The following is a 27,237-nucleotide window of genomic DNA, read 5'->3' as shown; positions in this document are numbered from 1 at the left end:
CTCCTCCTGAAGTATTGCTTTCTCCCTTAAAAGCCTTGGTCATTTACTCCAGCCAACCTCCCAGCCTGCCTTTTCTCACAATCCTGTGATGAAACATTAGTGATTGAATTTGGTAAAATGCATGTCAATCCCCTGTAGGTCTCTGATCTCTCCCTACCTGCTACACACACACCGCAACCCCCTCCTGCTCCAAGCATCTCATGCAGCCACCATGTTCCTACCAGTGGATTTGGAAGGAGGAAGCCATAATCTTCAGAAATATGGAATCTCCTCAAAATGAATGGCAGCTGCTCTTTCGTGCACTCAGTGTTCACCTCCATCATTAACAGTGTTCAGCCAGAGTCAGGAGCTTGATCTGGAAATGAAGGGCCTTTGCCGCACTGGGTGCTAGATTCAAATCGGCTACGGATTCAAATCGGTATGTGCTGTGCAGGCAAAACCTTTCCTTTGTGACTCTAGGTATCAAACCTTTGGACTGGGTGGAGCATCCTCAGTGACCAATGGTCAGTAAAGCTTAGTAAACAACATTGAAGGTTGCTGATAAGTAGATCTAGATACGGGGGGGGGGGGGGGGCTGGCCACCAGTGGCCTGTTATAGGATCACCATACAGGGAAGTTAGTTTGGTTGGTAAGGAAAATGGCACGGAGTAATGCAGCTTCTTAGCATCTACTGTATGGACTGGTATCCAGTTCAAAACTTAGAATACCAACAATTAGCTTAGGCACCCACTGTAATAAGATGGGATGTAGCTTACTGGCTAGGGTGGTTTTTTAAAAAATAGATAAATTGCATGAAGATCTTTCAATTGATACTAGCCTCAGTTGCTGGTGCTTGTATCACCAGAGGCAACTTCATGTTTAGACTACTGCAATGTGCTCTATGCTCTCCCTTGCAGCTGATCCAAAAGCCTGCTGATGGTGCAGAATGCTGTGGGCCAGCTGGTTAGTGGTGCTGCTTACGGGGCACTTTTCACACCCATGCTAATGGATCTGCACTGACTGCCTCTTAGCCATTGAGCAATTTTTGATGTCTTGTTACTTACATACAAAGCTTTCAAGAATTCTAGAACAGATCACCTGAAAGACTGGCCTGGCTAAGGGTAGTAAGATCAACAAGTAGAAGTGGGTTGGTCTTGCCATGGCCTAATGATTATTGGCTTCTGGTTATATGGAAGTGTCCCCCCCCCCCCTGGCACCAGTATTCCAGAAGGCTGTAATGTGAGAAGCCCCCTCTGTATGGGCATTTCACTGTCTTTTGTAGATGCATCTGCATATTCCCTTGAACTCTTGGCCAGAGCCTCCTGCTTTAATTACTGTGTTGTTCAACGGGTTTGTTTTTATTGTACAATTCAATTATGGATGCTTGTACTTAATTTTTTTTAAGAGCCCAGGGCAGCAAACAAGTGATAAAGCAATAAAACATTCAAAAATAGTACTTAAAACTATTCCAGTATAGATGCAAACTGGGAAAAATATTGCAGTAAAAAGACTTGTTGGAAGAGATGGCACCTAATATTCCGTGAGAGGGTATTCCAAAAAGTAGGTGTGTCAACATTAAAGGTGCAATTGCTACACCATGTAGAATGAACCTCTTGATAAGATGGAATCTGCAGGGCATCATCTGTCGAGCACAGCAAGTGGTTGCGAATATAAGGGGTCAGACAAGTTATATAGGGCTTTATACACCAAAACCATCATCTTGAACTTAGCCCTGCAGCTACTTGTCAGCCAGTGTAATTTTTTCAACAGCAGAGTAATGTGTTGGTGAAATCCTGCCCCAGTGAGTGAAAATTTGCGCCACCTGCAACTTCTAGGGCAGGCTATCTCAGTCCAGAAACAGCTGTAGCTACTTCACCAGCTAAAGCTGGTAAAAGGCACTCTTGGGCACTGAGGTCATCTGTAACGAAGTAACGAAGATGGAGCCAGGAGCAGCCCCAGACTACGAACCTGCACTTTCAGGGAGTGTGTAACCCCATCCAAAGCAAAAAAATCGCCCATTATCCAGAGTTTGTGACTCAGTCACAGCACCTCAATCTTGCTAGGATTCAAAGTCAATTTACTGGCACCTCATTCAGTGCACCACTGAGTCCATGCACTGCTCCCATCTCACTCTGCCCATGCATGGCCTTGGAAAGAAGGTGCTGCTGCAGAGACCAGCAGTCCTCCTAGTAATAACCACCACTCCCCTGGTCTTATAAAACTTTCTGGCCCATCTCTACCATCTACCAGAAGAAGCACCGTTCTCAGGCTGATCAAAGACCAGGACCAGTCGCTCCCAGAAAATGTATCCTTTCCCCCCTAAGCTGAGCCCAACCACCCTCACTCCAGGCAACCAGAGTGGAGGCTGGTCTGTAAGGGTGAATAGGGAACTGCCCCACCAACCTCGGCCTGGCTTCGTCCAGTAGTTGCCTGCCTTTTCACTTGTAGCTAGTCAGAGGATGGTTCTGCTTGCCATTGCCTCTGGCTCCGCCCAGTGGCATAGCATGCATTGCCAGTGCCCAAGGGTGGTGCAGGTGTTCCGCCCATCTGGTGGACTGAGGAGCTGGGCTGAGGGTGCGTGAGGAGCCCGTGTGGAAGGTGGAGGGAGCCCAGGAAGCACATGGCTGTCAGCACTGCTGGTGGCGGTGGCGGTGCCTGCACTTCTTCTCAGTCTGGTGCTGCCTCCTGTCCTCTCACTGCCTCGGTTGGACAGCTTTGGCCACTGTGGAGGCTGGAGAGGACTATTGGCGTCACCACATGTGGCAGCGGCAGCGGAGAGCGTGGGGCCTGGAGAGCGGTGGCTCCTTCGTCTTCATCTGTCAGGGAATGGTCTGAAGCAGAGGATTGGAAAATGCATTCTGAGGCAGAGCAGCTTCTCTCAGAAAAGGAGCTGGAGGGGGAAGATCCCCCCCCCCATTTCTAGTGGCTCAGAAGCAGAAAGAGACACATACACAAAGCAGATTAGGCAGGATATTAGACAAGAGAAACAGAAGGGGGGGGATTGATAGGAGAGACGTCATTAGGGAGTGTGGGGGACCCTCCCTCCCCACAAACTAGGAGATCCGATGTATTAGAGCACAAAGGATGCAGAGAGGAGGAGGGACTTCCTGTTGGAACCTAGGATGTTGCGGAAGATGGAAAGGGGAAGAATTAGAGTAGACAACTCTACAATCCCTCCTGGTGGAGGGAGGTGGCTTTTTGCTTGCAACCTGATGCCTGAATAAAAAGGACTGTAAAATATAAATTGCTCGTTAATTCTTATCTGTGAAGTACTGAAGGGGGAGGTGGACTCTCCACACATGACACACCCCCTCCTCAGTGGGCAGCAGCAGCAGCACTGCCCCAACTCCCTCTATCTCGGCCGGGACAGGCAGAGTGTAGGTGGAGGTAGAAAAACATGGGATGGGGGGGGTAAGCTGGCAGGTACCTGCGCTGGGAGAGCTCAGGGCTGCTCCTGCACACCCTGACATTGCTCACTAGCCATGGCCCACCCCCACTGTTGCTGCGGAGCATGGAGCACGGCCATCGCATGGCAGCAGGGGGAAGAGAGGAGAGCATCTGGCTTGGAACGTGGGCAGCTGGGTGCTGAGTCAGCGACCGGGCGAGCTGGCAGTGGCTTCTGGCACCCTCCCTCCCTTCTTCCCTCCCACGCATGGGCTGCCCCAGCCCCGAAGCCCCGGCGGGAGGGGGTTGCCTCCCTGCAGCTCTGGAAGGCAGCAGGAGCTCAGCCACATGGCCTGTCATGGGGGCACCTGGTTGCACCCCCTCAGAATTTTGCACCTGGGCCCCCGCCCTTCTGCCTCCCATGCTACGCCAGTGACTCCCCCAGTTGTTGATCTCCCTGCCTCCCACCCAAACACATACTTCAAACTAATGTTAAGAGAACAAATACACTTTATCGTAGAAACAAACAGAAGCAAGCAGCAGTCACATTCACAGCAGAAAGAACGATTCTAATTAAAATATTTTCATGCATTGTACTTCATGGAGAGAAGAACAGGAACTTCTGTAACCTTTTGGCAAGCCAGGGCTTCTGCTGTCCTTACCTATACGCTGTGGTGCAGAGCATAAAAAACAGAGCAGAGAATTACCAGGAATATACATCAAATATACTGCTTCAGTTGCTGTACCTGCTTCTTGTTACTACTGCTGGTAATTACTATGTTATAGATTTTTGTGGGGAAGGGCCTAAACCTTAGAAATTAATGAATGGTAGGATTTTGATTATTTGGTATGTTGAGAAATACAAGATGCAGAGGAATTCCTGAGCTAGCCTATGCCAAGCTAGGTCCATTAAGAAACAATTCAGGGTCATTGAGAGCCATTGACAAGACAAGAAACCTTCCCACCAGAGAAAAGGATTTGGAAGATTGCCAGGGTAACAGGTGTGAGGAGACAGGAAAAGAGAGTTTTTAGCAGGGTGTTCTGGGAAGAAGGAAGACTGGAATCCATCTTGGGCAGGATGGCAAGAGGTGCAATAGGTTCAAGTTACAAGAAAGGAGATTACTACTGAACATCAGGAAGAACTTTCTGATAGCAACAGCTGTTCGACTGTAGAACGGTCTCCCTCAGGAGGTGGTGGGCTCTCCTTCCTTGGAGGTTTTTAAGCAGAGGTTGAATGGCCATCTGTCATGGATGCTTTAGATGAGATTCCTGCCTTGCAGGGGGGAGGGTCCCTTCTAACTCTACAATTCTAGAGACCCTCCTAAGACCCTCTTGGGGTGTTAATGCTGGGATCTCCTCCATGGTTTTATATAAAGCATATATCATAGAGAACACCACAGTCTGTGCTGTCCCTCATTCTGAGGAAGCTGAACCCTGGATAAAGGCCTGGAATCCCTGGAATCTTGCACCACTCAGAGATTGGGGTGGTGTTCAATGCTATCAAGTACAAGCTCCACCCTAGAACCCCTTTAAAACAGAGACAACAAGAAATTAGAATACACATATAGGGTTATGTATAAGAAATCTACCTTGCAGTCTGTGGCTGATGAACTTGTTGAGATCTAAATTGAAAAGGGGAGGAAAACACACTGTTCAAAAATAATATTTTAGGGTACATGAAGACATCTCCCAAAGCTTTACTGCCCAGTTCTGCAGCCAGGTCACTGTGGGTTGTCATCAGGAAGCCAAGTGTATGCATTTGGCTATACCACTTCAGAATAAAAAAAATCCTTCCAGTAGCACCTTAGAGACCAACTAAGTTTGTTATTGGTATCTGAAGAAGTATGCATGCACATGAAAGCTCATACCAATAACATAGTTGGTCTCTAAGGTGCTACTAGAAGGAATTTTTTTATTTTGTTTTGACTACAGCAGACCAACATGGCTACCTACCTGTAACTTGTACCACTTCAGGTTTTACATCAGGGGTGGAAAACCTCAGGCCCAGGGGCTGGATGTGGCCCTGTGGATCACTCCATCTGGCCCTCAGGACTCTCCTTAGGCCACACTCCTCATTGGTTCTGCTTGAGTGCTTTTGTCTGGCTTGATCATCCCCCTTCCCCTCCCCCCATTGAACAGTGAAAATACATCTTGCTTCCCTGGATGGAAAGAATGCATGTGATGGTGCTTGCCTTTAAACCTCTGATTTTGTGTGTGTCAGGAATGTGTGACCTGATGTACAAAGATAAGAGTCACAGCTGTTGTTCCACCTACTTTCTGCCTGTGGCTATGCCCTCCACTAGCATTAGACCCCTGGAAACTGGCCCTTGGCTTCAAAATGGCCCCTCACCCCTGCTTTAGGTAATGGTGGGACTGCATGTTTGCTCCCCCATGTGTGTGTGTGGGAGGGGGAGTTTGAACTTTAGGAAAATTGCTTGTTAGGGAAGGCTTGTCTTCTTCCCCTAATCATAGACTAAAGCGCGAGTTCTCTCCCTGTGAGTCTTGAGATAAACTAAAGCACGCACCAGACTGGATGCATTCACCTCACCACACTGTATCTGTCAGGGTGGGGAGTGTCATGTCTAAAGTACTGGTCCCCTCCTGCCAATAGGTGGGCAGAAGAGTAAGGAAGGATGTAAGAAACCAGGGTTCAATGGTGTAAAATGTGCTCCTAGGGAATCTCAGAAGCATCACTCAGCCCAGTCTGATACCTGAATCACAACTGGTTTATTTTATTTATTCCTTCCCCTCTTCCCAAGAGTCCAGGGTGGCTCCAGGGGTAGCAGCATCAGGGAGGTACCATGCAAGCTATCCCTGGAGGAGGGATCAGTTGCATAGTGTGGGGGGAGGGGTGGGAGGACATTGCCCAGGGAGCATTTGTCTGAGACGGCGTGACTAGGCGCCCCCACAACAGGCTCCCTCATCAGAGTCTGGCTCCAGCGCATGGGCGTAGCCAAGATTTTTGTTGGGAGGGCAGATCTTTTGTTACAGGGCATAGAACCTCAGTTTGCTATGTCTTTTTTTGTATGTCTTCTTATTGATCTTTTTTTTATTTGGAGGGGCCACTGCCCCCCGTCTACACCCATGCAACAGCGAATGGAGGAGTCGCAGCTTCCTCACACAATGGCCCAACAAGTCAAGGGGTCAAGCCAGACCTAGGGGCAGAGAGAGGCTGAGGCATGTGAGGCACCTGGCGGCTCGGAAGCTCCAGCAGAGAGAGGAGAGTGGGCGGCAACACTGCTGCTCATGCTCCTGGACTGTGGTGTGCAAGTGCACCCCCTGCACTGCATTGTGAGCCAAGCCACAGGGCTCTCCCTCGTTCTGCCCCCACCCCCCTCAGGGCTGCCCATCCACTTGTCCCACAAAGCATTTGCATTCACTCCACCACTGGTTGGGATGGTGAGAGGCAACATGCTGTGAGCTGGTCTACTGTGCAGTTGCAAGGAGGACAGCTGTTTATTGCCCTGGCAGCAGACTGAGAAACTGTATTTAGAGGAGAAAATACAATAATATGTAGTGATAATATGCAGGGAAAATGATTATTAGTGGACCCCACAAAAGGGAGGATAGAAGACAGAGAATTTGGAGAAGCCTATGTTTTTGGATTGTATTTTTCTTTTGTGTGAATGAAAAACTAAATTGTAAAACCAATAAAAATTATTATATATATAAAAAAGAGAAACTGCATTTACAGGTTACAAAAGTGGCATACACCTCTGGGAATAGGAACAACTGTGTGGGGTCGGGAAAAGTTGGGAAGCACATTTGCACCAAATGCACCAATTTGATCATTAGGCAAACAAAGCCATTACCTTTTCGTATCATAACCTTTTCCTTCCTCTTCTTCCTCTTCTGCATCTTCCTCCTCTTCCTCCTCCCCTTTCACATTTGAGAAAAAGTCCCTCAATTTTATGATCAAGATGACCGAGCCAATCAGGACAGGCAGGAAAAGGAAAAAGCTAATCAGGAGCCAGTTTCTTGTAGCTGTACCAACGTTGAGAGTTTCGTCTACAGTTGTAGCTAGCAAGGAAAATAAAAAATAAAATAAGAATGTTATACACTCCCCATTTCTCTGAGCAGTGTGCCAGAGCAGGAGTCAGAGACTTGGATCTGTCTTTCCTGCAAAAGTTGCAGGGGCAGGGGCCAAAGAACTGCGTTCAACTGATGTTAAGTTTTGGACAGACCAACAAACTTAAAATTAAGAACTCACCAGGCCTAGACAGCATCCATCTTAAGAAAGAAAAATGTGAAGCCCTGACAATCAGCTGGGATTGGTTGCACTAAAGCAGCCAGAAGCACTTTTTCTGCAGAAGATGGTTGTTGATGGCCCCTTTCCTGTCTCTCTCCACCTGGCCCAGGGCGGGGCCTGACTGGCCTCATAAGGACTGCTGCTGCGGCTGCTGCTCAGCAAGGACTGGGGTATTTTGGGGAAAGTTTTGCTGTTGTTACTGATATTAACTGATATTAACTTTTTGTATCTTTATTTTTATGTGGAAATTTTGTTTTTTTTTTGCATTTTTAAAAGATTTTATTAGTCTTTCCATATATATACATTAAATCCGTGTTCCATACATCTCATACTTTTGGACTTCCTTCAACGTCCTTGACATTCATTCGTATTTATCTCTTTATAGCGCATTCCAGTCTTTCGTACTGCCATTAATACCATCTTTCAAACATTGTTTTCCATAAGCAATACTTCTTGGTGTTTTACAGTGCCTCTTTAAATCCTACTAGCGTTGTATTTACTAAACATTTGTTCTCCAGATAGTCCGCAAATTTTCCCCAGTCATCTATAAATTTTTGATCCTTCCTATATCTAATTTTCCCTGTTAATTTATCTAACTCCGCATATTCCGTCAATTTTAATCTCCACTCTGTTATCGTTGGGCCTTCTTCCTGCTTCCACTTCTGCGCCACCACGATTCTAGCTGCTGTTACCGCATACTGGAAGATTTTACAATCCTTTCTTTTGATGTCTTTTCCCACCATACCTAATAGAAAAGCTTCGGGTTTCTTTACAAATGTGTAGCTTAATATCTTTTTGATTTCATTGTAGACTTCGTCCCAGAAGCTTTTAACCTTCCCACATTCCCACCATTGGTGATAGAACGTCCCTTCTTTTTGTCTACATTTCCAACATTTGTTATCTGTTTTATACATCTTGGCTAGTTTAACGGGTGTTATATACCACCTATATAACATTTTTAACATATTCTCCCTTAGCAGTACACATGCTGTAAATTTTATATTCACTCTCCACAATTTTTCCCAATTCTCCGATTGAATATCATATCCAAAGTCCTTTGCCCATTGAGTCATCACTTTTTTAACTTTCTCATCTTTCATGTTCCATTCTAACAGTATTTTATACATACTTGACAGATTTTTCCGATCACAGTTTATTATCTCTCTCTGAAATTTCGACGTCTTTTCATCGTATCCCCTCTCTTTCACTTCTTTTTTAAATATTTCATTTATCTGATAGTAACTCAGCCAATCGTATGTATATCTTTTTACCTGGTCATATGGTTTAATTTTCCACTTCCCGCCTTCCTTCAATACCATTTCTTCATACCTACCCCATTTTTTCCCCATATTGACTTTCTTTACACTTATCAACTCCACTGGTGATAACCAGTGTGGGGTTTTTGGTTCTAGTATGTTCTTATATCTATTCCAAACTTCTATCAACGATCCCTTAAAGATATGGCTGCAAAATCCCTTATGTACTTTTACCTTATCTCTCCACAAATAGGCATGCCATCCAAATTTGTTCTTATAGCCTTCTAAATCCAATAACTCTGTATCCTCCAACTTTATCCACTCTTTAATCCAACACAGGCATGCCGCCTCGTAGTACAGTCTCATGTCTGGTAGGGCGAAGCCCTATTTTTATGTGGAAATTGTTCAGTTTGATTATGAAGCTTTTAATGTGCTTTTTTTTTTTACTACTTTGCTATATTTGTAACTATGTAAATCTTTCATCTGGTAAGCCATCTTGAGCATTGTTTTAACTGTGGAAATGCAGCATACAAATAAAATGATAATGATGATGATGATGATGATAATGATGAAAAGGAGCCTCTTTGATGGTATGGTACTGAAATCATGTCTTCCAAAGAGGATGCTGAAACCACTGATCAGCTGATCACCAGATTCATCAACCTCCTTTGCACTTGGACTGATGTTAACTGATACCATTATCATCAGGTGAATGACTGGTGGGTGATTAAGCCCACCCGTCAGAGTTGGCCCAGGAGGTGGAGAAGATGAAGATCTGGCCAGATCCAGTTTTCCACTCCTGCAACAGACAGGGAAAATCATTTAATGGTCAGCCAAGACAATCAGCAGTTGGGTGTTGGAGAGCTTGGGATGGCCTTACTGAGTCATCAACAGACACTCCTCATGATTGTTGTGGGTTAAACCACAGAGCCTAGGACTTGCCGATCAGAAGGTTGGTGGTTTGAATCCTCGCGATGGGGTGAGCTCCCGTTGTTCGGTCCCTGCTCCTGCCAACCTAGCAGGTTGAAAGCACGTCAAATAGGTACCGCTCCGGCGGGAAGGTAAACGGCGTTTCTGTGTGCTGCTCTGGTTCACCAGAAGTGGCTTAGTCCAGCTGGCCACATGACCTGGAAGCTGTACGCCAGCTCCCTCGGCCAAGAAAGCGAGATGAGCCCCGCAACCCCAGAGTCGGTCACGACTGGACCTTTACCTTTACTGTTATCTGCCAAACAATCCTCAACGTGATATATTGTTTAAAACTCATTCTGCTTATGGACAAATATGAACTAAAATTAATAAAGTTATTTTTAAAAACAAACCAAGAAACCAACTCACCACTTCGAAATGTGCTGTCAATGCTTCCACCCAAGCCTCCTCTATCTTCCATCGTGCAGTCAGGGGGGGCCCACCCCATATTGCAGTGGCAATTTCCTTTATTGTTGCATACCTGGATTGCATGGGAAGGGGAGGAAGGAAGCCACAATAATTTATTTACCAGAGTCCAGACTTCCCAAGATAGCCCTTTCAATGTTTTGGATTACTGCTTCCAACAGCTGCAGTCAACATGGCCATGCAGAATGGAGCTCAATGGAGTTGGAATAAAAACAAAACAAAACAAAACAAAACAAAACAAAACAAAACAAAACAAAACAAAACAAAGCTACTTATTCCAGAGCCATAGCCGGGGGGGGGGGTAGCCAAGGTTTTTTTTTTGCTTTGTGTGAAGCCTCCAGTGGGGGCACTATTGAGACTGTGTGTGTACACAAATGTGTGTGGGTGATTTGTGCCAAACTGGGTCTTTGACCCAGGTGAAATAAAGCCTAGCTTTGCCCCTGCTTATTCAAAGATATAGAAAAATACAAACCCATTACAAAGTATCTTTTTATAATATGCTAAAATAAACAGCTACTTAATCTAAAAAAGAACAAAGGAGAAAACAAAAAGAAAAGTAAAACCTAAAGAAAGAGAAAGAGAAATAAAAGGTTAAGGAAATATTTAAAAAGATAAAAGGCTCTCTGTTCTGCTGCTATATATAGTATTTACTCATTAAGATCAAACTATTCTATTTTCTGTCTTCTGTAAACTAGTATTTACATAAGAAATTTCCAATGTTTTCGCTAATTAAACATGTTAACCCATCTGAACCAAGTCATTCTGCATCTTTCCATCTTTGTGCATATAGCAATCTCCAATAATCCCATTGGAGTAATCTTCCATAATCCTTTTCCAGTTGTGTAACTATTTAGCCTTAAAAAAAGAATTCTGACCAGAGCACGCCAGGCACTCCTATTTTCCACTACCTCCCGCAGTTTGGTCAGACTCATGTTTGTAGCTTCGAGAACACTGTCCAACCATCTCATCCTCTGTCGTCCCCTTCTCCTTGTGCCCTCCATCTTTCCCAACATCAGGGTCTTTTCCAGCGAGTCTTCTCTTCTCATGAGGTGGCCAAGGTATTGGAGCCTCAGCTTCAGGATCTGTCCTTCCAGTGAGCACTCAGGGCTGATTTCCTTAAGAATGGATACGTTTGATCTTCTTGCAGTCCATGAAGCACCATAATTCAAAAGCATCAATTCTTCGGCGATCAGCCTTCTTTATGGTCCAGCTCTCACTTCCATACATCACTACTGGGAAAACCATAGCTCTGACTACACGGACCTTTGTTGGTAGGGTGATGTCTATGCTTTTAATGATCCTGTCTAGGTTTGCCATCGCCTTTCTCCCAAGGAGCAGGTGTCTTTTAATTTCGTGACTGCTGTCACCACCTGCAGTGATCATGGAGCCCAAGAAAGTAAAACCTCTCACTGCCTCCATTTCTTCCCCTTCTATTTGCCAGGAGGTGATGGGACCAGTGGCCATGATCTTCGTTTTTTTGATGTTGAGCTTCAGACCATATTTTGCGCTCTCCTCTTTCATGCTCATTAAAAGGTTCTTTAATTCCTCCTCATTTTCTGCCATCAAGGTTGTGTCATCTGCATATCTGAGGTTGTTGATATTTCTTCCAGCGATCTTAATTCCAGCTTGGGATTCATCCAGCCCAGCCTTTCACATGACGAATTCTGCATATAAGTTAAATAAGCAGGGGGACAATATACAGCCTTGCTGTACTCCTTTCCCAATTTTGAACCAATCAGTTGTTCCATATCCAGTTCTAACTGTAGCTTCTTGTCCCACATAGAGATTTCTCAGGAGACAGATGAGGTCATCAGGCACTCCCATTTCTTTAAGAACTTGCCATAGTTTGCTGTGGTCGACACAGTCAAAGGCTTTTGCATAGTCAATGAAGCAGAAGTAGATGTCTTTCTGGAACTCTCTAGCTTTCTTCATAATCCAGCGCATGTTTGTAATTTGGTCTCTGGTTCCTCTGCCTCTTCTAAATCCAGCTTGCACTTCTGGGAGTTCTCGGTCCACATACTGCTTAAGCCTTCCTTGTAGAATTTTAAGCATAACCTTGCTAGCGTGTGAAATGAGTGCCATTGTGCGGTAGTTGGAGCATTCTTTGGCACTTCCCTTCTTTGGGATTGGGATGTAGACTGATCTTCTCCAATCCTCTGGCCACTGCTGAGTTTTCCAAATTTGCTGGCATATTGAGTGTAGCACCTTAACAGCACCATCTTTTAAAATTTTAAATATTCCAGCTGGAATATTATCACTTCCACTGGCCTTGTTATTAGCAATCTTTCTAAGGCCCATTTGACTTCACTCTCCAGGATGTCTGGCTCAAGGTCAGCAACCACACTACCTGGGGTATACGAGACATCCATTTCTTTCTGGTATAGTTCCTCTTTGTATTCTTGCCACCTCTTCTTGATGTCTTCTGCTTCTGTTAGGTCCTTTCCACTTTTGTCTTTTATTATGGTAATCTTTGTACGAAATGTTCCTTTCATATCTCCAGTTTTCTTGAACAGATCTCTGGTTCTTCCCATTCTGTTGTTTTCCTCTATTTCTTTGCATTGCTCGTTTAAGAAGGCCTTCTTGCCTCTCCTTGCTATTTTTTGGAATTCTGCATTCAATTTCCTGTATCTTTCACTATCTCCCTCGCATTTTGCTTGCCTTCTCTCTCCCGCTATTTGTAAGGCCTCGTTGGACAGCCACTTTACTTTCTTGCATTTCCTTTTCATTGGGATGGTTTTCGTTGCTGCCTCTTGTATAATGTTACGAGCCTCCATCCATAGTTCTTCAGGCACTCTGTCCACCAAATCTAAATCCTTAAACCTGTTCCTCACTTCCACTGTGTATTCATAAGGGATTTGACTTAGATTGTGTCTTACCGGCCCAGTGGTTTTTCCTACTTTCTTCAGTTTAAGCTTGAATTTTGCTATAAGAAGCTGATGATCCGAGCCACAGTCAGCTCCAGGTCTTGTTTTTGCTGACTGTATAGAGCTTCTCCATCTTTGGCTGCAGAGAATATAATCAATCTGATTTCGATGCTGCCCATCTGGTGATGCCCATCTGGTGATGTCCATGTGTAGAGTCGTCTTTTGTATTGTTGGAAAAAGTGTTTGTGATGACCAGCTTGTTCTCTTGGCAGAACTCTATTAGCCTTTGCCCTGCTTCGTTTTGAACTCCAAGGCCAAACTTGCCAGTTGTTCCTTTTATCTCTTGACTCCCTACTTTAGCATTCCAATCCCCTATAATGAGAAGAATATCCTTCTTTGGTATCATTTCTATAAGGTCTTGTAAGTCTTCATAGAACTGGTCAATTTCAGTTTCTTCAGCACCAGTAGTTGGTGCATAAACTTGGATTAGAGTAACAGGCTGTAAAATTCCAGTTTGTTTTCCACAGGTTTTCCCACTTCTTCATTGTTATTGAGTACCCAAAACCCTGTGTCCACTTAATCATAGCCGCTGTAACCTCCTCCTCCTTGACTTCCCAGTCAAGGAGGAGTCAGTATACTTTAGAAAGTGTTTTAATTCTGGAGTTCACCAAATCCGATTCAAATCTAGAGGTCTCAGTGGGAAAACCCTTTTGTTTGTCAATTTTGAATGTCTCAAATAATTGGTGATATTGAAACCAATCAAAAAGGTACTCTCTTATTTCCCCAAAGCTTTTTAATTTCAGTTGGTTATTAACCTCCTTTAGCTGTACTTTATATGTTGGCCAGGGTCCCTGGGTATTTTTTCTCTTGACCGCCTTCGCCTCTATTGGCGAGATTCACCAGGGAACCTTGGGTTCGAACAGGTTTTTATACTTCTCCCAAACCGTCATTAAGGATTTCCTAATAATATGGTTTGAAAAATTCCTATGAACTTTTGCTTTCCCATCCGCTAAGTATGTGTGCCATCCCCATCGGTTATCATAACCCTCCAAATCTAAGAGGTCTGGGTACTGCAGCGAACACCACTCCTTTAACCAGATGAAGCAGGCCGCTTCATAGTACAATTTGAGGTCAGGTAGGGAGAAGCCTCCTCTGTCTTTTATGTCAATTAAAAATAAATGTTTAATTCTAGGTCTTTTCCCTAACCATAAAAATTTGGAAATTTTTGGAATTTGGAAATCTCCTTTAACCAGATGAAGCAGGCCGCTTCATAGTACAATTTGAGGTCAGGTAGGGAGAAGCCTCCTCTGTCTTTTATGTCAATTAAAAATAAATGTTTAATTCTAGGTCTTTTCCCTAACCATAAAAATTTGGAAATTTCTTTTTGCCAATTTTTGAGGCAGCCCGGCTCCACCCAGTATAGGGATCATTTGAAATAGAAATGTTAATTTTGGGAACACATTCATCTTTATAATGGAGATCCTGCCCAGAAATGACAATTTCAACCTGCTCCAAATCTCAAGATTTCTTTTAATCTCGAGCCAAATTTTCATATAGTTATCCTGAAACAAATTTATATTTTTAGGGGTAATCCAAATACCTAAATATTTTACCTTATTGCATATCTTTAGGCCCAATGTTTTTTCTAACTCCTCATTTTCCAAATTTGATACATTTTTCATCAGGATTTTTAATGGTATTCACTTTGAAGCCTGCCACTTCTCCAAAGTCTCTAATCAGTTCCAGCACTCTTGATAGGATTTTCTGTCATAATGAGTAGGTCATTGGCAAAGGCCTTGAGTTTATATGCCTTATTCCTCAAGGTGATTCCTTTAACAAGCTGGTCTTTCCATATCTAGATATTCAGAACCTCCATCACCAGGATGAATATCAGGGGTGACAATGGATACCCTTGCCGAGTTCCTTTGTTTATCTTACTTTCATCCGTGATTTTGCCGTTGATGATTAATTTAGCCGATTGTTCCAATTAGATGGCATTTATTCCTTTACAGAGATTTTCACCAAGTCCAATTTCTTGTATTTTTTTCATAAACTTCCAGGAAATGTGGTCAAAAGCCTTTTCGGCATCAACCAACATTAAAGCTGCAGTTTATCAATTTTACAATCTAGGTATTCTAAAACATTAATTACATAATCTAAGGTTGGATTGCATATGACGTCCTAGAAGAAATCCAGTTTAATCTTTATGAATTAAGTCATTTAGGACTGCTTTTAGTCTGTTTGCTATGATGTCAGTAAAGATTTTATACTCATTATTTAACAAGGCAATGGGTCTATAGTTTGCAATAATTGAGGGATCTGTTCATTGTTTATGAATGAGGGTGATGAAACTTTTATTCCATGAATTTGGTAACTTTCAGTTTTGTAAAATCATTCATTGTATCTTTCAGAGGTAAGAATAATGATTCCTCTAATTTTTTTATAATAAGTTGCCATAAGCCCATCAGGGCCTGGTGTCTTCCCTATTTTGGATCTTTGGATTGCTTGCTGCACCCCTAGAACGGTTATTGTCGAGTTCAGCGAAGCAATTTTCTCCTTGTATCAGATTATTCACCTGGGTTGTACCTAGGGGTAAATATGACAGCCAAAAATTTGAATCTATTTAAGGATAACTATGAAAAGTGTTGGTCAGAAATTAAAAAGGACCTAGAAAGTTGGTCAAGATTGAAGCTTTCCTTGTTGGGTCGAATTGCTGCTATAAAGATGAATGTATTGCCAAAAATGCTGTTTTTGTTTCAGACCTTACAGATTGTGGATAAGGTGGAGTGTTTCAAGAGGTGGCAGAGAGATATTTCCAGATTTGTCTGGCAGGGCAAAAAGCCCAGAATAAAATTTAAAATATTAACTGATGCGAAGGAAAGAGGGGGGTTTGCCCTGCCGGACTTAAAGTTGCATTATGAATCAGCAGCTTTCTGCTGGTTGGAAGACTGGCTACTTCTTGAGAACACTGACATTTTGGATTTGGAAGGGTTCAACAATGTATTTGGGTGGCATGCATATTTGTGGTACGACAAGGTTAAAGCTCATAAAGCTTTCAAGAACCATATTGTCAGGAAGGCAGTGTTTAATGTCTGGACAAAATACAAAGATTTACTAGAAAGTAAGACCCCAAGGTGGTTGTCACCAATGGAAGCTAAGGCTCAGAAAAGACTCAATATGGAGGCCAATTGGCCGAAATATTGGGAAATAATAGAAAAAGATGGAGACACTTGGAGATTGCAGAGTTTTGAGAAATTAAAGGATAAAGTGCGAGATTGGTTACATTATGCTCAGATCAGGGAGGCCTTTAATTTGGACAAAAAAACAGGCTTCCAGGTGGAAAAATTGAAACTAGAAACAGAACTGTTAGAACCAAAAACTAAGGTACTTTCAAAAATGTATAACTTGCTGTTAAAATGGAACACACAGGATGAAACGGTTAAATCAGCTATGATAAAATGGGCGCAAGACATTGGCTATAACATTATTGTCAGAGCTGCTTCCAGATCCTAGCTCACAGAGGATCATGCTAGCCAGCAATCACTTTGTAAAAGTCTTTATTGAGTTACAGTTTCCATTCTCCAGCTGCTGCGTGCAACTCTACGTCTTATGGGTTAGACCGGCGAAGCTCCGTCTGAGTCTCCGCCCCTTGTACACCAACTTAATATCCTAGCCTTACTCCACCTTTTCCGCCTGACTGTTCTTCTCTGGGTCCCTCTGCCCCCCTGGGTCTCTTCCTTCCTGGATTCTTCTGACGCCGACCCCCCGGACCCTCCTGCCTCCTTGCGCCGTGCTTTAGGACCTGGCTCCCTTTCCAGGCTGCTTACTGCGCCACCTTCCTGTGCATTTGAACCTGGCGCGCGCGCCCAACCTTCCACTTTCCGTCTGACCGTTTCTTCGCTCCCCGATGGAGGTGTGGCCACTCCTGACTTGTGCCCTCCCTCCTGTTGTGAGCTGCCAGCGCTTGATACCTGACGCCCTTCCTCTCCCCTGCTCTCTGTTGGTGACGCTGGTCCCGATTTCCAACTGCTCCCCTCTGAGCCCCCTCTGGCCCTTTCCTCCTGGGGTGTCCCCCTAGGTTCACCCCTTGCCCTGGCCACTGGTGCTCCTTTCTGTGAATCTTCTGATTCACTGGAAAGACTCGGAGATCTCGGGTCGTCGTCATCACTCATCCTTTCTTCTGCCTCCTCCCCCTCGCTCTCTGTTTCCTCCCTTGCCCTTGCCTCTGCTCCTGAACCCCTGACAATTATGTTTGCTGACTGGGAACGATTGTGGACCACCGGTGTGAAATTTACGGCATGTAATGCCTTGAAAGAAAATATTATGAAAATGATATATAGGTGGTACATGACCCCAGTCAAGCTTGCAAAAATATACCACTTGCCAGACAATAAGTGTTGGAAATGTAAAGAAACTGAAGGAACATTCTTTCACCTTTGGTGGACGTGTCCAAAGGTCAAGGCCTTCTGGGAAATGATCTATAATGAACTAAAAAAGGTATTTAAATATACCTTCCTTAAGAAACCAGAGGCTTTCCTTTTGGGCATTGTCGGCCAGAGAGTGCCAAAGAAGGATAGAGCTTTCTTTATGTATGCGACAACTGCAGCAAGAATACTTATCGCAAAGTACTGGAAGACACAAGATTTGCCCACACTGGCAAAGAATGGCAGACGCAACTGATAGACTATATGGAATTGGCAGAAATGACTGGCAGAATCCGAGACCTGGGAGAAGAGACAGTGGAAGAGGACTGGAAAAAATTTAAGGACTATTTGCAAAAGTATTGTAAACTGTATGAATGTTAAGATGATAGAAAATAATTTGGCATTAGTAACTTAGTGGAACTCTCTAGCTTTCTCCATAATCCAGCGTATGTTTGCAATTTGGTCTCTGGTTCCTCTGCCTCTTCTAAATCCAGCTTGCACTTCTGGGAGTTCTCGGTCCACATACTGCTTGAGCCTTCCTTGTAGAATTTTAAGCATAACCTTGCTAGCATGTGAAATGAGTGAAATTGTGCGGTAGTTGGAGCATTCTTTGGCACTGCCTTTCTTTGGGATTGGGATGTAGACTGATCTTCTCCAATCTTCTGGCCACTGCTGAGTTTTCCAAACTTGCTGGCATATTGAGTGTAGCACCTTAACAGCATCATCTTTTAAAATTTTAAACAGTTCAGCTGGAATACCATCACTTCCACTGGCCTTGTTATTTGCAGTGCTTTCTAAGGCCCACTTGACTTCACTCTCCAGGATGTCTGGCTCAAGGTCAGCAACCACACTATCTGGGGTGTACGAGACATCCATATCTTTCTGGTATAATTCCTCTGTGTATTCTTGCCACCTCTTCTTGATGTCTTCTGCTTCAGTTAGATCTTTACCACTTTTGTCCTTTATTATGGTAATCTTTGTACGAAATGTTTCTTTCATATTTCCGATTTTCCTTTCGCTTCCATGCATATCCACAACTGAGCGTCCTTTCGGCTTTGGCCCAGCCGCTTCATCAGCTCTGGATCTACTTGTACTTGTCCTCTGCTCTTCCCCAGTAGCATGTTGGACGCCTTCCGACCTGAGGGGCTCATCTTCCAGCGTCATAACTTTTATATGCCTGTTGTCTTTGTCCATGGAGTTTTCTTGGCAGGGATACTGGAGTGGCTTGCCGGTTCCTACTCCAGGTGGATCACGTTTGGTCAAAACTCTCCACTATGACCTGTTCATCTTGGGTGCCCTGATCGGCGTAGTTCATAGCTTCTCTGAGTTCTTCAAGCCCCTTCGCCACGGCAAGGCAGTGATCTATGTGGGACAAGAAGCTACAGTTAGAACTGGATATGGAACAACTGATTGGTTCCAAATTGGGAAAGGAGTACGGCAAGGCTGTATATTGTCTCCCTGCTTATTTAACTTATATGCAGAATTAATCATGCGAAAGGCTGGGCTGGATGAATCCCAAGCCGGAATTAAGATTGCCGGAAGAAATATCAACAACCTCAGATATGCAGATGACACAACCTTGATGGCAGAAAGTGAAGAGGAATGAAAGAACCTTTTAATGAGGGTGAAAGAGGAGAGCGCAAAATATGGTCTGAAGCTCAACATCAAAAAAACGAAGATCATGGCCACTGGGCCCATCACCTCCTGGCAAATAGATGGGGAAGAAATGGAGGCAGTGAGAGATTTTACTTTCTTGGGCTCCATGATCAGTGCAGATGGTGACAGCAGTCACAAAATTAAAAGACGCCTGCTCCTTGGGAGAAAGGCGATGGCAAACCTAGACAACATCTTAAAAAGCAGAGACATCACCTTGCCAACAAAGGCCCGTATAGTAAAAGCCATGGTTTTCCCAGTAGTGATGTATGGAAGTGAGAGCTGGACCATAAAGAAGGCTGATCGCCGAAGAATTGATGATTTTGAATTATGGTGCTGGAGGAGACTCTTGAGAGTCCCATGGACTGCAAGAAGATCAAACCTCTCCATTCTGAAGGAAATCAGCCCTGAGCGCTCACTGGAAGGACAGATCGTGAAGCTGAGGCTCCAATACCTTGGCCACCTCATGAGAAGAGAAGACTCCCTGGAAAAGACCCTGATGTTGGGAAAGATGGAGGGCACAAGGAGAAGGGGACGACAGAGAATGAGATGGTTGGATGGTGTCCTTGAAGCTACTAGCATGAGTTTGATCAAACTGCGGGAGGCAGTGGAGGACAGAAGTGCCTGGCGTGCTCTGGTCCATGGGGTCACGAAGAGTCGGACACGACTAAACAACTAAACAACAACAACAACAACAACAACTTAGTGGAAAGAAGTATGAAAATAATTGAACCATAAGAACAAGGATGAAATTTGATCAATATTATGTCAAACTTAAATATCTAAATATTTGATAACAAAGTTTAAAACTGGAGACATAATATTTGAAAGGTACAAAAATAAGATTTGAGAGAAGGTGAAGCACTGCTGAACATAACTCTATAAATGGGAACGCAGGAAAGGGGGATGTGAGGAAGTCTGAAAGGAAGGTTATGGAAATTTGGTTTTTGAAACTTAATTATGCTGTATTTCTTTTGTTTTGTGTTTATTTTTCTTTTTATTTCGGTGATGGTGTTTTATGTGTTTGGTGATCTATTGTTTAAAACCTTTAATAATTTTTTTTTTAAAAAAAGATTATTCGCCTGGGTTGATAGCTCTGCTATGATTTTAAAATTTTCATCAATTTTAACCCCCATTGAAACTAGTTTCTCTTCTGTCATGCATTTTTTAAACCTATTCCTCTTCAGTTTCAAATTTCAACAATAGTTTATACATTTTTGCAATAACATGTTCATCATCAGCACACAGGTCAGTTTCAAAGTCTGTCTTTTCTTTCTCTATACCATTTTTAAAAATCCATCTTAAACCTCTCTACTAATGGCATATAAGGGAACCAATGAAGATTGTAAAAAAGGTAAAGGTACCCCTGCCCGTATGGGCCAGTCGTGTCCGACTCTAGGGTTGCGTGCTCATCTCGCTCTAGAGGCTGTGAGCCGGCGCCGTCCGAAGACACTTCCGGGTCACGTGGCCAGTGTGACGAAGCTGCAGCTGGCGAGCCAGCACCAGCGCAGCACACGGAAACACCGTTTACCTTCCCGCTATAAAGTGGTACCTATTTATCTACTTGCACTTAAGAGTGCTTTCGAACTGCTAGGTGGGCAGGAGCTGGGACCGAACGACAGGAGCTCACCCCGCCACGGGGATTCGAACCGCCGACCATACGATCGGCAAGTCCTAGGCACTGAGGTTTTACTCAAAGCGCCACCCGCGACCCCATACAATGAAGACAGTTCATATTGCTGGGAGATGAATAGGGAGAACTCTGCATCAAGGTGACCCGCTGGCCACCCCCTACACACCCAGTTGAGGATTGCTAAGTGTGTGGCAACATCTGTGGCATGGAGCGGTGGCTGAGGCAGAGTCTCCAGCAGCATCACACCATGGGCTGGAGATGAGTCAGTGTCAATGTCTGGCAATGGCAGGCAGATTAGGGAATCTGCATGGTCCAGTTTCTTACCAGGACGGTGGTGCAGCACGTAGTCATATGCGCTGAGAAAGAAGGACCACCTTACCATCCTCGGAGACAGGATTGGGGGAGTCTGCCGATCAGGAACAAAAAGGCCCAGCAGAGCTTTGTGGTCAGTCATGATCGTGAAGTGGCGGCCATAGATGTAGTCATGGAACTTCTTCACTCCTGCCATGATGGCCAGGGCCTCCTTGTTGATCTGGGTGTAATTGTGTTCTGTAGATGACAAGGTCCTGGAGCAGAATGCTATGCGGGCCTCTTGCCCATCCGGCAACTGACGGCTGCAGACCACACCAATTCCATATGGGGGAAGTATCACAGGCAAGCACAGCGGGCTTGGTCTCATCAAAATGGGTAAGGACACTGTCAGAGGAGAGCAGGTGTTTGAAAGCTGTGTCCTGAGCATGGTCTCATTTCCAAGGGTATTTCTTGTTCAATAGCTGGTGCAGGGGCTCCGCAATTGCTGCTTTGTGTGAAAGAAAGGAGTGGTAGAAGTTCAACAGGCCCAGGAAGGACCGCAGCTCTTATTTTTAGCGTAGCATTAGCATTGGATGGCCTTGACCTTTGCCAGTGTGGGATGGATGCCGTGAGCACCAATCAGGAACCTGGGCTCCCCCAGCTGGCATTTTTCTTTCTTCACTTTAAGACCAGCATCTTGGAAACGTTGCAGGACCTCTCACAGATGGGCCGCAAGCTCTGCCTCGGACTCTCCTGCAATGAGGAAGTCATCGAAATAAGGAATGATGCCCGGGAGGTCCTTCAGGACATCTTCCATGAAGTTTTGAAAGAGGCCTGGGGGCACACTGACACCAAACTGTAGTCTCTTGACAAGGGTCACGATTGTTTATGCCTCATTGACTGGGAGTTGTTGGTATACCTGGGCCGAGTTGAGCTTTGCAAAGACTTTTCCACCAGCAAGTGATGCAAGGCAGTGACTCACAACTGGAACAGCAGTGCCTTGTTGAGGGTGAATTTGTAGTCAGCACAGATCCTCACATCCCCATTTGCCTTAAGGGGAGTGACAATTGGGGTCTCCCATCGAGCATGCAGGACTGGCTCAAGGATCCCTTGTTCAATGAAATGATCCAGCTCTGCATCAATCTTGGGTTCCAGGGCAAATGGCACCCACCGAGCCTTCATGTGAATCGGTACAACAGCCAGGTTGAGACTCAGTGCAACTGGTGGGCCCTTGTTGCACCCAACACCCCATGAAACACAGCTGCAAACTCATCACAGATGGCCTCGTAGCTGAACTGGCTGATGTGCTGCACCCTGGTGACATGGATGCCCAGTGCATCGAACCAGTTGAGGCCAAGGAGGCTGGTGAGGTGGCCATCAACAACCACCAGCTGCAGGGGTCTGTTAAAATGCTTGAACTTGACAGTGAATGTGCTGATGCCCCAAACAGGCACATACCTCAAACGGTTGCAGTTTTTTCCCCTTCTGGCAGATGCGATGGTATGTCTCCGCAGAAATAATTGAGAGCACTGACCCAAAGTCAACCTCCATTTTGAATGGGACCCCCTGGAGACTTGAGAAGTCACAGGTTGGTTGCTGCACACTCTGAATAGACATGGCTGCTGGCCTCATTGTGCAGGCACAGTTTGTGATGGTGTAGCATTCTTCCACACGTGAAATCCGACGACAACCCTCCCCAGTCCCTAACATTGGTTGCTGGTGTGTGTGCTGGAGGTATGTGCTGCTCCTTCATTTGGCAGGTGTGTGCAATATGGCCGACACTGGGCGTCGTGGAAACAGCATGATCGGCGTTCATGCAGGCCCCCACAACTGGTGCAAGGCACCCCTGCTGGTCAAAACGCTTGGACAAGTCAAGGAGCAGTATCAAGACCTCCTTGTCTTCCTCACTGTCCACATTCTCCTCAGAATGCACAGCCTCAGCCTTCCGTGCCATGGGTGGGCTGTGCGCTTGGTGAGTCTCTCTCACTGTTTTGTCAGCTGTCTCTGCTGTCAGGGCCTTATCTAAGGCAACCTGGAAGGTGCCGCTGTAGCTTCAGACACAATATGGTCACAGAACATTGTCTCCAGGTCACTGAAGTTGCAGTGGCAGGCGGCCTGCTGCAAAGCTGCAACAAAGGCCACAATGGATTCACCTGAGACCTGGTCTCATTTGTAGAAGGCATACCGGCAGGCAATCTTCAGCCTCAGCATTATTGCATCAAACATATTGTTTAGCTTGGCTGGGGCCACCAGAGCCTGGGCAATCTCAAATGTAGCAGGCCCACACACTGAACAGCATAGCCCACTTCAGTTCGGGGACAGTCACCTTATTGGCTATGAGAAAGAACTCAAGCTGGGTGGCATAGGAGCCCCATTTCCCTGTAACCGTGGTGTCAAATTCCTCAATGTGACCATGGGTGGCAATGATATTCGCTCTGTGTGATCTGCCTTGTGGCTGCAGTCAGTGATTTCAGCTCAGCTGAGGCGAAAGTTCCCCAGCAGTGATTTCAGCTTGTGGAAGCTAGCCAGGACTGTATACCTAGCCTAGCATCCCACCTCCGTCGCCAGTGAAGTGTAGGTGGGTTGCCACGAGGCAAGACACAGTGATAACAGCAAGAACCTTTATTGAACTACATAACTGGGAAACAGAAGCAAAGCAATTTCTGGAAACCTGGGCCACTCCCACTCCCAACATGATTGGCTGTCTAAACTTCCAAGCTGCGAATCACGACTCAGAATTCAAGGGGCAATGGCAGCGGCCCAAATCCTGAAATGTCCTGTGATTGGACATCATGTATCGAATCAGAACACAGGAGCTCAGACTCAAGCTAAGGCAAACACAGACCACTGAATACGTAACAACTCAAGGTTCAAGAATACCGTACTAGAGGTCATTAGACTCCCGGCTCCACCCCTTGACCTGTCCTAGGTTACACCACTGATTCTACCCAGATGTCAGAATTTTGAAAGCCAAAGGTTAGCAGGTGTGATGGGAAAACACTAGATCAATCTCTTTTTAAAAAATGTTATAGGTATCTGCCCACCAGCATTGATAACAGGATTCTTATTCTATCTTTATATTATTTTATATGTTGCTATCCCTGTAACTTGTCTCATTCTGGCTGAGTAAAGAGATGGGTGACACCTGGCTTGAGAGCAGTACATGTGTAAAGGATCTAGGAGTCTTGGTTGACCACAAACTTGACATGAGCCAACAGTGTGACGCGGCAGCTAAAAAAGCCAATGCAATTCTGGGCTGCATCAATAGGAGTATAGCATCTAGATCAAGGGAAGTAATAGTGCCACTGTATTCTGCTCTGGTCAGACCTCACCTGGAGTACTGTGTCCAGTTCTGGGCACCACAGTTCAAGAAGGACACTGACAAACTGGAACGTGTCCAGAGGAGGGCAACCAAAATGGTCAAAGGCCTGGAAACGATGCCTTATGAGGAACGGCTAAGGGAGCTGGGCATGTTTAGCCTGGAGAAGAGGAGGTTAAGGGGTGATAGCCATGTTCAAATATATAAATGGATGTCATATAGAGGAGGGAGAAAGGTTGTTTTCTGCTGCTCCAGAGAAGCGGACACTGAGCAATGGATCCAAACTACAAGAAAGAAGATTCCACCTAAACATTAGGAAGAACTTCCTGACAGTAAGAGCGGTTCGACAGTGGAATTTGCTGCCAAGGAGTGTGGTGGAGTCTCCTTCTTTGGAGGTCTTTAAGCAGAGGCTTGACAACCATATGTCAGGAGTGCTCTGATGGTGTTTCCTGCTTGGCAGGGGGTTGGACTCGATGGCCCTTGTGGTCTCTTCCAACTCTATGATTCTATGATTCTATTAATTGAATAAAAGGAGCTCCTCCCAAGCTGTTCCTTGAAAAACTGCCTTTCCCACATATCCCTGGAGAGGGGATGACTGTTAAACATATTTGCAAAGCAATATGCCACATATCTGATACTATTAGAAAAATAATGTTGCTTTTACTCACTCCTTTCCTGTTGCACTTTTTCACTGGATCACAAGTTGTTTTTAATACAGACCTATCCACACACTTCTGGGTCATGCAAACCTAAAAAATAAAATTGGGACCACTTCAGGCAAAGACGCAGCCAGATGGAGTAATAGCCATGAGAGACCTTTGCCCTTTGAGGCTGGACACACATACATACCTAAGTAACTGAGAGAGGAGACTGGAGGGGAGGCAGATTGCATGCAGAGGGAAAGAGGGGGATTGTACACCTTTTCCATATACCCCTATCATCTCAATTTTAACAGGTAATATGCATTTATTATTTCTATTTGTATGCTGCTTTCCTACATAAATGTGCCCAAAGTGGCTCATAACAGAACAGCATAAATGCATATCAATACAGTGGTATCTCGGTTTACAAACTTAATCTGTTCTGGAAGTCCGTTCTTAAACCAAAGCGTGCTTTCCCATAGAAAGTAATGGAAAATGGATTAATCCGTTCCAGACTATGAAAAGCAACCTCTAAAACAGCAATTTAACATGAATTTTACTATCTAAGAAGACCACTGATCCATAAAATGAAAGCAGTAATCAATGTTCTGTACTATAAATAAGACAGCATTGTAGATGATAAAAATTAAAATAATTATTTTTTCCTTACCTGCACTGATGGTATCCATAAAACGAAAAACAAGCCACAGTCACTAAAATGAAAAAGTCAGGCAAACACAAACGCAAAAAATAGCAAAAACAAAAGCACCAAGTATCACCTCAGAACACTGCAATCAGAAACAGAAGGCTTTAATTACGACGAGGGGGGGACTCAGATGAGCAGCGCAAGGGCAGAAGTGGGAGGGGAAAGGCTTAAATTAAAATGGGGGGATGCAAACGAGCCGTGCAAGGGCAGAAGCGGGAGGGAAAAGGCTTAATTACTATGCAGGGGACTCAGATTTGCTGCGCAACAGGAAAAACGGAAGCTCGGGAGCACGTTCGGCTTCCGGGGCAAAGTTTACAAACCGGAACATCTACTTCCGGGTTTGCAGCATTCGGGTTCTGAGTTGTTCATGAACCGGGCAGTTCATAAATGGAGGTATATCATTACAATAACAGGTCATATCTGCAGTATGCTACCACTTTAAACAATTATGGCTTCCCCCAAAGAATTCTGGGAGCTGTAGTTTTGTTTTTGTTTTTTATAATAATTTTTATTGCATTTTTTTTCCAAATTGCAGATAAAACAGAAAAGAGAAAGAACATAGAAAATAAAAAGAAAGAAAAGACAAAAAATCACAACCATTTCAACAACTTATTTCGAATTTCTATCGGACTTCCCCACGTCTCCCACATAATGCATTCTTGACAATAAAATTATCAGCAAGTTATAACCTTGTTTCATGTGTTTCTTTGTACTTTCAATTGCAGTTTAAGTTTAAATCTCTTATTTTCCACTTATTCTAAAAATATAACACATTATCATTTTTACCCATTTAAACTTTGATTTTTTCATAAATATTATCCAAATTCATATATACTCCACTTTCATTGCTGGGGCTAACATTCCAAGTCACGCAGCATCTTAAGATTCATATAACTTATAATACTTTTGCAGATAGTCCTTAAATTTTTTCCAATCCTCCTCCATTACTTCTTCTCCCAAATCTCGGATCCTTGCAGTCATCTCGGCTAGTTCCATGTAGTTCATCAGTTGCGTCTGCCAGTCCTCCAGTGTGGGCAAATCTTGAGTCTTCCAGTGCTTAGCAATAAGGATTCTTGCTGCTGTAGTAGCATACATAAAAAAAGTTCTATCCTTCTTTAACACCTTCTGGCCGACAATGTCCAGAAGGAAGGCCTCCGGTTTCTTGGGGAAGGTGTACTTAAACACCTTTTTTAACTCGTTATAGATCATTTCCCAGAAGGCCTTCAATCTTGGACAAGTCCACCAAAGGTGAAAGAATGTCCCCTCAGCTTCCTTACATTTCCAACATTTGTTATCGGCCAAATGGTATATCTTAGCCAGCTTGACCGGGGTCATGTACCACCTGTATACCATTTTCATAATATTTTCGGGAGCTGTAGTTTTGTTGAGGGTGCTGAGAGTTGTTAAGAGATCTCTACGCCTCCCACTCCAGAGCTATAATTCCCA

At 44.5% G+C, this 27,237-nt stretch overlaps 2 protein-coding genes across 9 annotated transcripts in view; both read right to left on the bottom strand.

Annotated features, from left to right (window-relative positions):
* LOC309519513 (indoleamine 2,3-dioxygenase 2-like) overlaps positions 1-3,145 on the bottom strand; it is a 77,585-nt gene extending 74,440 nt beyond the window's left edge. For 4 of the 6 annotated variants that reach the window (XM_082200583.1, XM_082200587.1, XM_082200584.1 and 1 more), the window contains exon 1: positions 222-2,154. In XM_082200583.1, coding sequence (XP_082056709.1) covers positions 222-323 — 102 coding nt within the window. In that variant the 5' untranslated portion in view covers positions 324-2,154. Of the gene's footprint in view, positions 1-221; positions 2,155-2,382 lie in introns of those variants that run through there. The other 2 variants (XM_082200588.1, XM_082200585.1) reach the window with 2 other exon arrangements.
* A 715-nt stretch (positions 3,146-3,860) lies between these two features.
* Positions 3,861-27,237, bottom strand: part of LOC309519436 (disintegrin and metalloproteinase domain-containing protein 2-like) — a 61,940-nt gene continuing 38,563 nt past the window's right edge. For all 3 annotated transcript variants that reach the window (XM_082200416.1, XM_082200415.1, XM_082200414.1), the window contains 5 exons: positions 25,113-25,193; positions 10,204-10,315; positions 7,176-7,383; positions 4,953-4,985; positions 3,861-4,032 (listed from right to left, as the gene is read on the bottom strand). In XM_082200416.1, coding sequence (XP_082056542.1) covers positions 4,026-4,032; positions 4,953-4,985; positions 7,176-7,383; positions 10,204-10,315; positions 25,113-25,193 — 441 coding nt within the window. In that variant the 3' untranslated portion in view covers positions 3,861-4,025. The remainder of the gene's footprint in view (positions 4,033-4,952; positions 4,986-7,175; positions 7,384-10,203; positions 10,316-25,112; positions 25,194-27,237) is intronic.

Source organism: Podarcis vaucheri (assembly GCF_965113315.1).
Source record: "Podarcis vaucheri genome assembly, chromosome: 15".
Lineage (NCBI taxonomy): Eukaryota > Metazoa > Chordata > Lepidosauria > Squamata > Lacertidae > Podarcis > Podarcis vaucheri.
The sequence above is the reverse complement of the archived record's forward strand: the minus strand, read 5'-3'. Positions and strand labels throughout refer to the sequence as shown.